The sequence below is a fragment of the Cinclus cinclus genome, chromosome 1, assembly GCF_963662255.1.
Source record: "Cinclus cinclus chromosome 1, bCinCin1.1, whole genome shotgun sequence".
NCBI lineage: Eukaryota > Metazoa > Chordata > Aves > Passeriformes > Cinclidae > Cinclus > Cinclus cinclus.
Window position 1 is genome coordinate 131,826,283 of NC_085046.1, and position 11,878 is coordinate 131,838,160.

Sequence of the window (11,878 nt, forward strand, 5' to 3'; positions counted from 1 at the left end):
ATCTCTTTTGCATCGGGCTATGATGGCATATCCCACCTGGAACAAGAAGGGCAATAACTCAGGTGCTCCCTACAAAGGAGCCTGTGTCACACAGGATAAGGTAAGGAGTGCCTCTGCCCCAAACCCACAGCCAGGAAGGGCAGTGAATCAGCATCCATGTGATTGTGAAATCTGGGGATCCCTATAGGCAGGGGAGCCCGAGCAGGAAGCAGGAGAGCCCACAGGAGCAGTGCCAATGGCCGCTGCTGGCACGCAGGGGCAGCAGACGGAAGCCAGGCTACCCAACCTCCACCCCGACACGGGAGAACACCAGTTCCCTGCTCTCCTCCTGGCAGGGGACTCCTGCAGCTCAGCTTTAATAGGGGCAGGCAAACCCCGAGCCTGGAGCCCATCTCAGTGCCAGCACCTCATGACTGCTGGCCCAGGGGGAAGGCCACAGGACACCTGGATCCCACACTGCGGGGAGCAGCCACCACCCCACAGCCACGACACCAGCAGGAACAGGACCGTGTTCCTTCCTGAGGAAGGCAGTGCAATCACCGACAAAAAGGAAATACTTTTCATCAGCATAACGGCCCACATGGACATGATTAGCTTTGGGTGCTGAAGAAAAGTAGGGGGATGAAGAGCTGGGACAAAAAACCCACAACCAAACCAAAACAGAGATGCAGAGGAGTAAACGCAGACTTGAAATTCCATTCCTCTGGGCTTTACAGTGCTTAAAAATATTAAAAAATTAAGAGATAGTGTTTCATTGGTCAGGACAATTTTATTTTGAAGTTATTTTCCTTGCAAAGGGGTAAGTTCTGCAATGAATTAAAAAAAAAGAGGTTGATATTAAAGAAAATTGGTTTATTGTAAACAAAGTATAAAGTACAACATAAGAAATGTGCAAATCTTTAAAGTAGTCACAAAAAGCAGATCTAATACACTATTTTCAAACCATTCACTTTCTGATATGTGTCCTCAACATAATATGATAAAATACGAATAGTGAAAATTGATGCATTGTCACAAAAGCTGGTTTAAATTCTAGGCCGGTGTCTTTGCTGCCTTGTTTTTTCTTTGAATTACAACTTTCTAATTTAATACAATACACTATATAGCCATTTCAATTTTACCATAAACCGCCTTTCAAAGAATAACACAATCAAGAAGCCTAAGATTCTTGGTTTTCTTCTTTAATCAACCAGAGTAGTTTACAGTTACCAAGTTTGTCTTCAAGGTGCCCCATTATCCGCTCACGACAAGCACAGTGAGAAGGTGGAAAGGAAACCATAAGCAACACAAAAGCAGAAGCACCATGCGATGCTCAGGTATAACCAGTTGTAACAATCACAAAGCTTGCCAAAGCAGCTGGGAAAACATTACAAAGCTAGTAAGGGTTCGGAAACATTCCTGCCCTTTGACTGCCCATGCAGGGCCCCTGCATGCCCATCCCAAGCCCCTCTGGACACAGCAGTGTAAAGCTGGGTGTGTTAACCACCCCATGCAGGAAGAGGTGCCTAAAATCTCCAAGAGTCTGGCACCAAATCACCAATTATGATGGAGCTGGAGAACAGTTAGAAGGAAAAGGTTCCTACCAAGCAAAGGTGGCAGAAGTAGCAAAACTGATTTAGATTATCTTACGCAGATGGGCTCTGGGCTTTCAAGCCTGTGCCTGTACATTGCTGCTGTCCTTGTCTGCACCTACTGAGGACGGACAACTGACAGCTAAAATTGGAGCTGGTCTCAGGCATGAGCAGCACACCCTCAGAAACACTTGCATGGGACTGGATCTAGAGCATACGCAAATGATTTGCAAAATTCAAAACTGGCACAGTGTGGCTGCTCTGCTCTAGAGCCTTCCCTTTCTTTCTCTCCTCACCAGTGCAGAAGACACCCGCTATTCCAGTCAGCCACTGGTTCTCCCAGCAACATCTTTTGTGACTGAGTGCAGGCTGCCTTTGCCTCTCTGTACTGCTCTCAGCAGGCAGTGCGGGATAACCACAGACCGGGAGAAAAAGCCTTTTTCCAGCCGGCCTATCCCAGTAACAACAGTTAATTCCACCATCTTCAGAGCAAGTCCTTTCACTGGGCGGTGGCAGACGTTGGTGGCACAGCAACATCACTGAGCTTGCTCACTTCCATTTGCCAGTTCGGTAACTTCTTGGCCGACAAGTGGCGACGCGCGTGCTTCGTGAGGTGGTCACTGCGCATGAACCGCCGCTCGCACATGGGGCAGGCAAACTTCTTCTCCCCGGTGTGCGTTCTGCGGTGGCGAGACAGTTCATCAGAGCGTGCAAACCTCCTCTCACAGCCCTTCCAGCTGCAACTAAACGGCTTTTCTCCTAGAAGGGAAGAAATTGCAAAGGGAAAAAGCCAGTGAGTACTGAGCAATAAACACCACTGCCTTAACTGGCAGGATTTGACTTAATTGGCAGTAAAGTTTCTATTATTATGGCAGCTCAGCCAAAAATCTGTGTAAGCGTTATACACCCAAAATATGGAAAAATTGTTTATATACTAATATTTAAACATGAAGGCTCACTATCCCCAAGGCTAAGTAGCATGGGTGAGGTTAAAGGGTTAAAAAGGGTTAAGGGTTAAAAATTCTCTGGTACCAAATTGTTTTAAATGCTCTTCACATCTCAAGACAGCTTATTTTAACACTCAGTTCTGTGTAAACTGTGGATAATGATGACTCAGCATGCTCAAAACTCCCCTCTGAAGTGCAGCCTGCAATGATGTTTTATGTAACCGAGCTCTACTAGTGCACTGTAAGCCTGTGTGGAATACATGGAACTCTTTGTGCTACTGCAGTTAAGCGCTGAGGCTCAAGAAGTTACTCTAGAATAACCAAGGCAGGAATAGTTTGGAACGGATTCTCATATCCTCTCATAAAGCAATCTCCAAGTTTTATCCATTCCTGGCAAAGGCATTCCTGAGGAGCAGCCTAATAAGGCATCTTTAACCCTGGAAAGCATGCTCCACATTGGGCAAGGCCTTGCTTCCACAGATGCACAGATGTCAGAACACCTTCTGACACGAAGCGAGTCCAGCACAAAGAAACTGCTGAGTCAACTTCCCCTCAGGGAGGCTTCCCATCAGAGATTAGGCAGCTCTATAATGCATGCTGGCAAAAAAAACCCAGTACTTCATTGCTGGCCCACAACTTGTTCCATGAACAGATACAGTAATCGCTACAACTATAACAAGCTGCATATACAACCATGGTTTTCTACATTAGATTTTAACATACAGCAGCAGCAACCAACCTGTGTGTGTTCTGACATGAGCCTTCAAATGGGAGCTCTTGAAGTACGTTTTCCCACATCCTGGGTAGCCGCAAATGTGACTTCTTATTCTTGAAGAATCAGCCTGAGGAGTGGTTTTTGCTGTAGAAGGAACAAAGCCAGGAGCAGGGGCAATGGGAGAGAGTTTCGTGCCATTTGGACTAACAATGGAAGCCTTTGTGCCCTGCACAACTGGCTGGGGCACAACAAACATGACAGCACCTTTGGGAACCTGGGTGCCCATGAAGACCATGGGCTGACAGAGAGCTGGCTGCTGGCTTGGCGTGGTGTTGGGCACTACGGCCGTCACAACATTGTTGTTTGTGGGCAGTGGGACCATCTGGCAAATCACTGGCACAGGGGGGGCTCCGCTGCCTTGGGCAGGGGACAGCGGCGCTGCCACCGCTGGCTGCTCTGCTGGTTCAGGGACAGACTCCTCCTTGCTCACCGAGAGCTTTGTCAAGGGCATGGGACCAACAACTGGTTCTGCAGTTCTTCCTTCTACCAGCGACTGTTCGCCGGTCTCAGCACTGGCTCCACTCGGCATCACGGCAGAGCACACAGAGTGCTCTTCCTTGGCATTCTGTTTCCTGTTTGCTTCCCTCGAAGCACTGTCCTGGTATTTGAGAACACTGGCTGTTCTCACGGGACAGGTTTTGTGATCACAAAACTGGGCATCAGCCGTGTGGCGGATAACACTTGTCACTCGAGCTTTCAGAGGCCTGGCCACTGGAGACCGCTCCGCCTCTCTCCGAGGTGTGGCCAGAGGAGGCTTGGCAGCCTCAGACAGTGCCTTGCCCAGCGGATGGATCACCTGCGACATCTCGAAGTCAGAAGGGCTGTAGGGAGGGGTCAGGCACTGTGTAGGAGAGAGAGACACAGTAAGGGGGGACGTTAACAGGACAACACCGCATTAATTGTTAAAAACAAGCACACACACAAATTGGAAAACTTACAAATGCTGGTATTGCATTAAAGTCTGCTGCTCCAGGAAGTAAAACCTCGTCACTTTCTTCTGACATGTCAGATGCAGGAGTTATAGGTCTCATTTCTGCATGCTTCTTGAAGTCTGATTTCCAGTTGCAACTCATAGAAATAAGGGCTTCTACAGCCTCGTAATCGCTTTTTTCAGGTGTATTGTTCCAGAAATACCTCATATCTCTCTGCTTTTCAGTCATCATCTCCATTTCTTATTCCTGTTTTGGTTAGAGAAAAAAAAAAGAAAAAGAAACTTTAAACCTGATGCTAAGTTTGAGTATTTTGCAGCTGCTTGTAAGAAGGTACCGCAAAAGACAAACAGGGGAATCTGTTCAAGATAGATACACTTGATGCACCTGTATTTTCCTGTCTTCTTTCTTATTTATGTAATACTTTTATGAAGTTATTAGTGAGGAAATCTGGCCATCAGATAAAAACTATATAATTACTTGAGACAAAAGAACTGCTCTGGTTCTTAATTATGTTAAAGTTATTCCACACTGCAAGAGCTGTGTCTGAGAACTTAAGAAAAATCTCCACACTCCCCCAAAAAAGTAAAACAAAACTTCCTCCACCATCCCACCCTCTTTCTATTTTTGCTTTGGACACACACAGCCCTCAGCATTGTACTTATTTTGGCACATGAGAAAGGACCGCATTGGGGCTGATTTTCTTCGAAAGGTATTAGCAACAGAAAATATTCTAGAAAACACTGGAAGGGTCTCTCACACCCACGTACACACAAGGGAAATTACCTGCTCGGAGAACGGAGATCTACATACACCCATACCCACACATCCGTACCGCACACACCTCTACCCGAGCACTCCCCGCCCGGCCCTCACGCAGGGCTGTGGGCGGGGCTCAGGCGCAGGCCCCGCCCCCGGCTGTTGGGCGCGGGCCACCCTCACCTCAGCGCACCCCGCCGGCCACCCCCGCGCGCACCGTCCCCGCCCTCCCCTATTGGTTCCCCGGGAGCCGCGCCGGGCGCCCATTGGCCCGCACCGAGCAGGGCGCGGCCCGGGGCGGGGCACCTGAACAAAGCGTGATCGGGCCCCGCCGCGCGCCGACCTTTCCCCCAGTTCCCCCGCGCGGCGCCCCCGCCTCCGGCGCGCGGCGGCAGCCGGCTGTGAGGGCGGGCGGGGGGAAGGAGCCCGGGCGGGAGGAGCCGTCACAGCGGGCGGGGGCCGGGCTGGGGTCAGCGCCGCCACACCCGACGCCTCCCGCCGCGGGGGAAGGGAAGGCAAGCGAAGCGGCGACCCTGCGGAAAGCGGGTTACGGGGGCGGCGGCCGGCTCTTCCCGCCGCGCCGCCCACCCCGCGTGGCGCCGGGATCCCCCCGGCTTTCTCCCCTCACCGCTGCCACCTGGTACATACAGCCGCCGAGGCCGGCGCCCGCACCCGATCGGACGCGCAGGCACAAGAGGCTGCACGGCGCCGGACCGGCGCTGCCAACAGGTTCCCGGCGGCTTCGCCCTCCTTCCCGTGGCTTTCCTCGCCGGCTTGCCCCTCGGAGGTCTCTCCACGCGGGCGGCTTTCCTACAGCCCACCCCGGCAGCTCCAGTCCCCCACCGCGATTCAGTCCCTCCAGCCGCCGCCTCGGCACGATCTCCCGTCCGCGGTCCCTCCAATCGTGGGCCGCCCCCGCAGGTGCCCCGGTGATCCCCGTGCCGCGCCACCGCTGGGGCTCCCTCCGTCCCAGCCGCGCCGAACCCCCCGGGATGCCCGGGTCTCTCACCGGAGGAGCCGAGCCCGCCCCGAGGTGCCGCCGCCGCTCTCCCGGTTTTCCTCTTTTTGTTCGCCGCTCCCCGCTCGGGCGGCGGCGCCCCCGGGCCCGCGCGCGGGGGGGTGGGCGGGGCCCCCGGCCGCCCGCCGGCCAATCGTCGGCAAAGGTGTGTGGAGCGGCGACCAATGGACGCCGGGCGGCCGCGCGTGATCGGCGGCCGCGCGGCGGCGTGGCCGGAGTGTCAGCACGGCGTGTCCCCGCCGGCGGCTGAGTCAGGGCGGCCGCCCCCGCCCCTCCTGCCGTGCCCTGCCCTGCCCTTCCCTCCCCGGCATCCGCGTGGGAGCGGCGGGGGCGGCCCGGCGCTTCCTCCTGCATGAGGTCACACGGCGGCGGGGGAGGGAGCAGCCTCCCCGGCGCGGCCCCCGCTCCCCGCCGGGCTGAGGTGAAGCGGGGCCGCGGGTGGGGGGAAAGCAGAGAGCGGCGCGGTGGTTCCGGCCTCCTCGGGCCTTTCCGGCCCATCCCCGTGTCTGGGCGCGCCCGCGGACCCGCTGCTGTGTCCTGGCAGCGCCCTCGGAATGGGGGAGGTCGCTGCCACGAGTCGGGACCGCCTCAGTCTCTACCGGGGCGCCGGGCGCTGTCCGTGTCAGCCCAGGACGCTGTTACTGGCGGCAGATCCGAGGGACGCCGCAGTCTGAGGAGACCCCAGGCAGCTCGGCCCCGCGGCGCTCGGCTGTGCCTGCCCGCGGCTGCCTCGCCCGCTCTACGGCTGCTGCCGCCCGGCCGGCTCGGGAACAGCTGCGGCTTAGCTGGGTCGCTGCTACTCGCGTCACCCCGCAGGCTGCGGCGCGCCAGGAGGGTGAGAGCCCTATGATCCGTTCTGCTCCATGCAGGGCTCTTTTTCCCGTCAGAAAGTTGTAATGAAAGTTGAAAGAGTGGCTGTGTGTGTCAGAACCCGAGAAGCCGGATCCAAGCCAGGCTGCAGCTGTGACTGGTGTTGGGCTCTAGAAATGCTGTTGATGCAGCTGTGACTGGTGTTGGGCTCTAGAAATGCTGTTGATGCTTCGTTATGCTTCCTTTTCCTTCCTCCTGCTTATTAAGTTTCACTTAAGAGATGTCCCCTCCTCCTCCTAAGCAGTCCAGCGTCGTTTGGTCAGAGTATTTTCCTTTTTTTCTTTTTTCCTAACACCTTCTTTACCTCAGTCTTCAACAGTAACACCAGTTATCCTTGGGACAACGGGCCTCCTGAGCTGGTAGGAAGGGACAGGGAGCAAAATGGACACCCTGTAATCCAGGAGGAAGAAGTTAGTGACCTGCTGTGCCACTTAGATGCTTTCAAGTCTATGGGACTGGATTGCACTCATCCTAGATTGATGAGGGAGCTGGCAGAAGAGCTCACCAATCCCTTCATCATTTATAACCAGTCCTGGCTAACCAGGGAGATCCCACATGACTGGAAGCTGGCCAATGTGACCCATCCACAAGAAGGGCCAGAAGGTAGCTCCAGAGAACTACAGGCTTGTCAGCCTAACCTGGGTGCCCAGCAAGGTTATGAAGCAGATCATCTTGAGTGCAATCACATGACACATGCAAGACAACCAAAGGATCAGTCCCAGCCAGGATGGTTTAGAAAACCCAGGTCCTGCCTGACCAACCTGATTGTCATTTTATGACCAGGTGATCTGGCTAGTATATGAGGGGAAGGTTGTGGGTATAGTCTACCTGGACTTCAGGAAAGCTTTTGACTCAGTGTCCCGTAGCATACTCCTGAAAAAGCTGTCAGCCCACAGCTTGGAGAGGTGAATTCTTCACTGGCTTGAAAACTGGCTGGGTAGCTGAGCCCAGAGAGTGGTGGTGAACGGTGCTACATCCAATTGACATCCAGCTACCAGTGGTGTCCCCCAGGGACAGGGGCCAGTCCTGTTTAATGTTTTCACTGATTGTCTGGATGACGGGGTCCAGTAAATTTGGGGATGGCACCAAGTTGGATGTGGGTGTCAGTCTGCTGTGGGGTAGGAAGTCTCTGCAGAGGGATCTGGACAAGCTGAATCAATGGTCCAAAGCTGGTGCTATGAGGTTCAATAAGCAGAATTGCTCAGTCCTACACTTTGTCCATATAACCCCATGCAGCACTACCTGCTGTGGGTAGAGTGTCTGGAAAGCTGCTCAGAGGAAAAGAACCTGGGGGTGCTGCTCAACAGCTACTGAACATCATCCAGAGTGTGCCCAGGTGGTCAAGGTCAATGGCATTGTGGCCTGTATCAGCAATAGTGTGGCCAGAAGGACCAGGACAGTGACTCTCCCCATGTACTCAGCACTGGTGAGCCCACACCTTGAGTGATGCATCCAGTTCAAGGTCCCACAATTCAAGAAGGACATGAAGGTGCTGGTGAGAGTCCAAGGAAGGACAACTGAGCTGATGTAGGGTCTGGAGCACCAGTCTTATTGAGGAGCAGCTGAAGGAGCTTGGGGTGTTTAGCCTAGAATAAAGGAGGCTCGGGGGTGACTTTATTAGTCTGTAATTCCCTGATGGGAGGTTGTAGCCAGGTAGGGGTTGAGCTCTTTTCCCAGGCAACAGGATGAGAAGACAGTCTTAAGTTCTCTCGGGGCAGTTTAGGCTGGACACTAGGAAGAATTTCTTCACATAAAGGGTGATCAGGCACTGAAATGTGGTGCCCAGAGGGGTGGTGGAGTCATTGTCCCCGTGGGTGTTTAAGGAAGGACTGGACATGGTACACAGTGCCATAGTGCAGTTGGTATGGCAGTGTTCAGTCAAAGGTCTCAGATGCCTTTTCAAACCTAATTGTTCTGTGATTATGTCATTATTCCTGTCCTCCCTCTTTTCAATGGTGTCATGGTCTTATTCTTTCATTCTGCCTAATTCTTCCCCATGCCAATTGTTAGAAGGTGTCTGGCAGCAGGTGATGTGGTTCCTTTAACTTGCCCCAAAGCAAGGAAGCAAGAAACACCTGTCCCAGAGGGTTTAGTTATGCCTGAGAGAAAAACAAAACCAACCAAACAAAAACAAAAAAACGCCAAAATCAACCTGCAAGAAATGAGCAGTTTCTTCAGCCTGAAGATAGAAAAAGGATATAAATATTGTAAAGTATGACCATATGTAATTTAAAGTAATGCTTAACAATTTCAAAGACATGCATTGACAAAAGGGTGGTAATTTTATTCCCAGGAAGATGCTTTTTTATTTTGCTTTAATTCCAGTATTTCAACTGGAATAATCTCTGTTATTTGGCTTCACAGTGGTGTCTCAGACACATCTGATGGGATGTGCTCTCCTACTATGCCCCTTGCATCAGGCTGCCAGTGGTGGGATCCCTTTGTCTTTGCTCCTGCAGCTGCCACAGTTGGCACCTATAGGAAAACATGTCACTAGAGAGAAATCTGCATCTCCCATCTCCTGTTTCTAATTGTGCACCCTGCCTGACTTTCTGACAGATGTTATAAGATCCCTGCAGGCACTGCAGGGAAATGGATTGGCTTGACTGCCTTATCTAGAGGGAATTCCCAGAAGAGAATTCACTTCAGCATGATCCAACCTCCTTTCACTCCTAGTAGCAAACAGTTGTTTACAAATTACTCCATTGGATCCCACATCTCTAGGTGGAGAAACAAGAGAAAGTGTGTTAACTGTGTTTCACGCTGAAGTCAGCAGGGAAAAAATGTTGATAAAATGGTTGCTTGGCTCCCAGAACATGCTGTCTTTTGTTCGAAGGTGCTACTGTCACACAAGGCACAGCTGGGGAAAGAGCTCCTGGCTCACAAGTGCATCTGCCCTGGCTGAAATAAAGGTTGTGAAATAAATACTCAATAGTTCACGGTGAAATTCTCTGTTTTCTCTTTATGGCGAGGTGTGTTGTAGTTTTTGGGATTGTAAGTGGTTTTATTTAAAACGTTCTGAAATCTCATTTGAGATGATTGTATTTTGCCACAAAAACAAAATCTGTAAAAGTTGTACCAGCATACATGATAAATCCACTCACAAAACTAATAGTTCCTCTGTACATTCAGCAGAAAATTGTCAGTTTTTCACCCTTACTTGTATGTACTGCACATATACAAGCGTTTTACTGATAGAGTAAGAAATTTAGTGTTAAAAATGCAGTTTCCAACATGAACAGAAGATCTGTAACATGAACTGCTGTCACCATTTTTAGTTTGCTTGCTATAGCAACGTGTTGAAGGTGTGTGCTGGACTGTTGGAAGAAGTTACAGTGATTCTGCAGTAATTTTATATGAAGTGCTCTTTGGGGGAAAAACAATTCTTTTCATATAAAATGGAAAGGTGAAATTAGCATAGCAATGTTTAAGCTTCATCATGTACCTTTTAGATTTGTCATAAGGGTGACTTTCAGGGGACACTGAGCAAAGCTTTGTAAATACTTTGGAGTTTGATCATCTCTCTCTTTGTTTATTTGACATGAAGTAAATTACAATCCAACATTGATAGATGCTTCTCGACTCTGCTGTTGTGTGAGTATGACAAAATAAAGGGTTGACTTAAAATTGCAGCTCATCCTTCAGGTGGCCTGTTCTGCTTTTGTCCTCTTCCCATTCTTGCTTCTCTCTCCCCTCTGCTTGCTTTACCTCCTTGCCCATCCTCCTCTTGGCTTCCCAGTAAGCCATTTCAGCTCTTTGTTGCTGTGGTTCTACTGGATCACCCTTGCTGCCCTTGGCACCCCTTCCTTGGCAGTGATTCTTCACGGGTTCTCTTGGCTTTCCTGCCCCAGCTGCCAATCTCATGTGCCCCTGGCACACACAGTGTCTCTTAATACTTCTTAATGCACCTTCCTTCCCATGATGTCTGTACTGCTTTTTCTTCATGGAAGCCTCTCCCTGTGGCCATTCCCAGTAACCTGCACTTGACAGAGCCTGCTCTGCATCACTTACGGCCATTCAGATCCTGCTGCCTCCTCCAGCATTTCTGGATCCCCCCTAATGTATTCTTCCTCCACTGACACCTCCAGCCACTGATGTTTCCAGCCCTGCCTCCCCAGCTGCCCTCTTTCTTTGCTTCTTTAAACCAGCTTGTTTCAACTTTAATTTCCAGAGGAACCCTCTGCAGTCAGGCCTCTCTTCAGTGTGCTTGTCTGGTTACTCTGGAGGCCTCCTGCTCATTCTCCCGTGTGAGAGTCTACTCTCACCCCTGGGCTTTGTTCCCACCATGTCAATGCTTTGCTGCTGCCACCATCCAGGTGCAGGGCCATGCAAGACTTGCAGTGTGCACTGACCAGCTACAGTCAAAATACACAGAAGGACTGGGGTAGGACTGCTAGGTCAAAAACCTGTTATACTTCCCCTTCTTTAGGCCAGATCTTCAGATGAGTTCTGGGTTTGGCAGGGAGTATGGGCTCTGTAAGAGGCTGCCTGGTGGTGTGGGGGATCAGGGTGCAGGTGGGGTGAAGGACTTTGAGAGAGGGTGGAGAGGTGGTTTGCTGTGCCTGTCCTCCACAGGCAGGCTTGACTGTCATCTCAGTGGCATGTCCTGTAGCTGTGTTGGTAGCAGCTGGCCTTAGCTCAGGAAAGAGCAGTCCTCGGAAGTGAAGAGACCTATCAGTTCCTTGACTCCCACAGTCCACAGGAGCTTTGTGTCCCCCAGAGACCTCAGATCCTCTCTAAATGCACAGCTGGGAGCCCTGCATGTGTGTTCATCTGCTGTATCTTCTCCCCCTGCCCTGTGCTCTGCCTTTGAATTACAGAGCAGAACTGTCAAAACCACCTCTCCCAAAAATAATCTCTTGCTTCAGAGGCTGGAAAATATGACAGCTCATTTTCATATGCAGAGCGATGCAGTGGGTGTCTGAAAGCAGCTGAGGCTGAGGGGGTGGCCAGGGAAAGGCAGCTCTGAAATGGCAGCTGGGGAACATGAGAGGAAGGACGGAAGGAAG

At 51.5% G+C, this 11,878-nt stretch overlaps 1 protein-coding gene across 1 annotated transcript; it reads right to left on the reverse strand.

The window, feature by feature from the left end:
• Positions 1–1,649: 1,649 nt before the first annotated feature.
• Positions 1,650–6,034, reverse strand: KLF10 (KLF transcription factor 10). The gene is made up of 4 exons (XM_062503320.1): positions 5,991–6,034; positions 4,232–4,471; positions 3,258–4,134; positions 1,650–2,330 (listed from the first exon to the last, which is right to left on the reverse strand). The coding sequence occupies exons 2-4, from the start codon at positions 4,460–4,462 to the stop codon at positions 2,071–2,073; spliced, it is 1,368 nt and encodes a 455-aa protein (XP_062359304.1). The 5' UTR covers positions 4,463–4,471; positions 5,991–6,034; the 3' UTR covers positions 1,650–2,070.
• Between the last annotated feature and the right edge of the window lie 5,844 nt (positions 6,035–11,878).

Excerpts from the sequence above, each read along its gene's own strand:
- KLF10 (XM_062503320.1), bottom strand. The coding sequence starts at position 4,462 with ATGGAGATGATGACTGAAAAGCAGAGAGATATGAGGTATTTCTGGAAC. Across the intron at positions 4,135-4,231 it reads TTAATGCAATACCAGCATTT|TGCCTGACCCCTCCCTACAG; the intron begins GTAAGTTTTCCA and ends TCTCCTACACAG. Across the intron at positions 2,331-3,257 it reads TCATGTCAGAACACACACAG|GAGAAAAGCCGTTTAGTTGC; the intron begins GTTGGTTGCTGC and ends CTTCCCTTCTAG.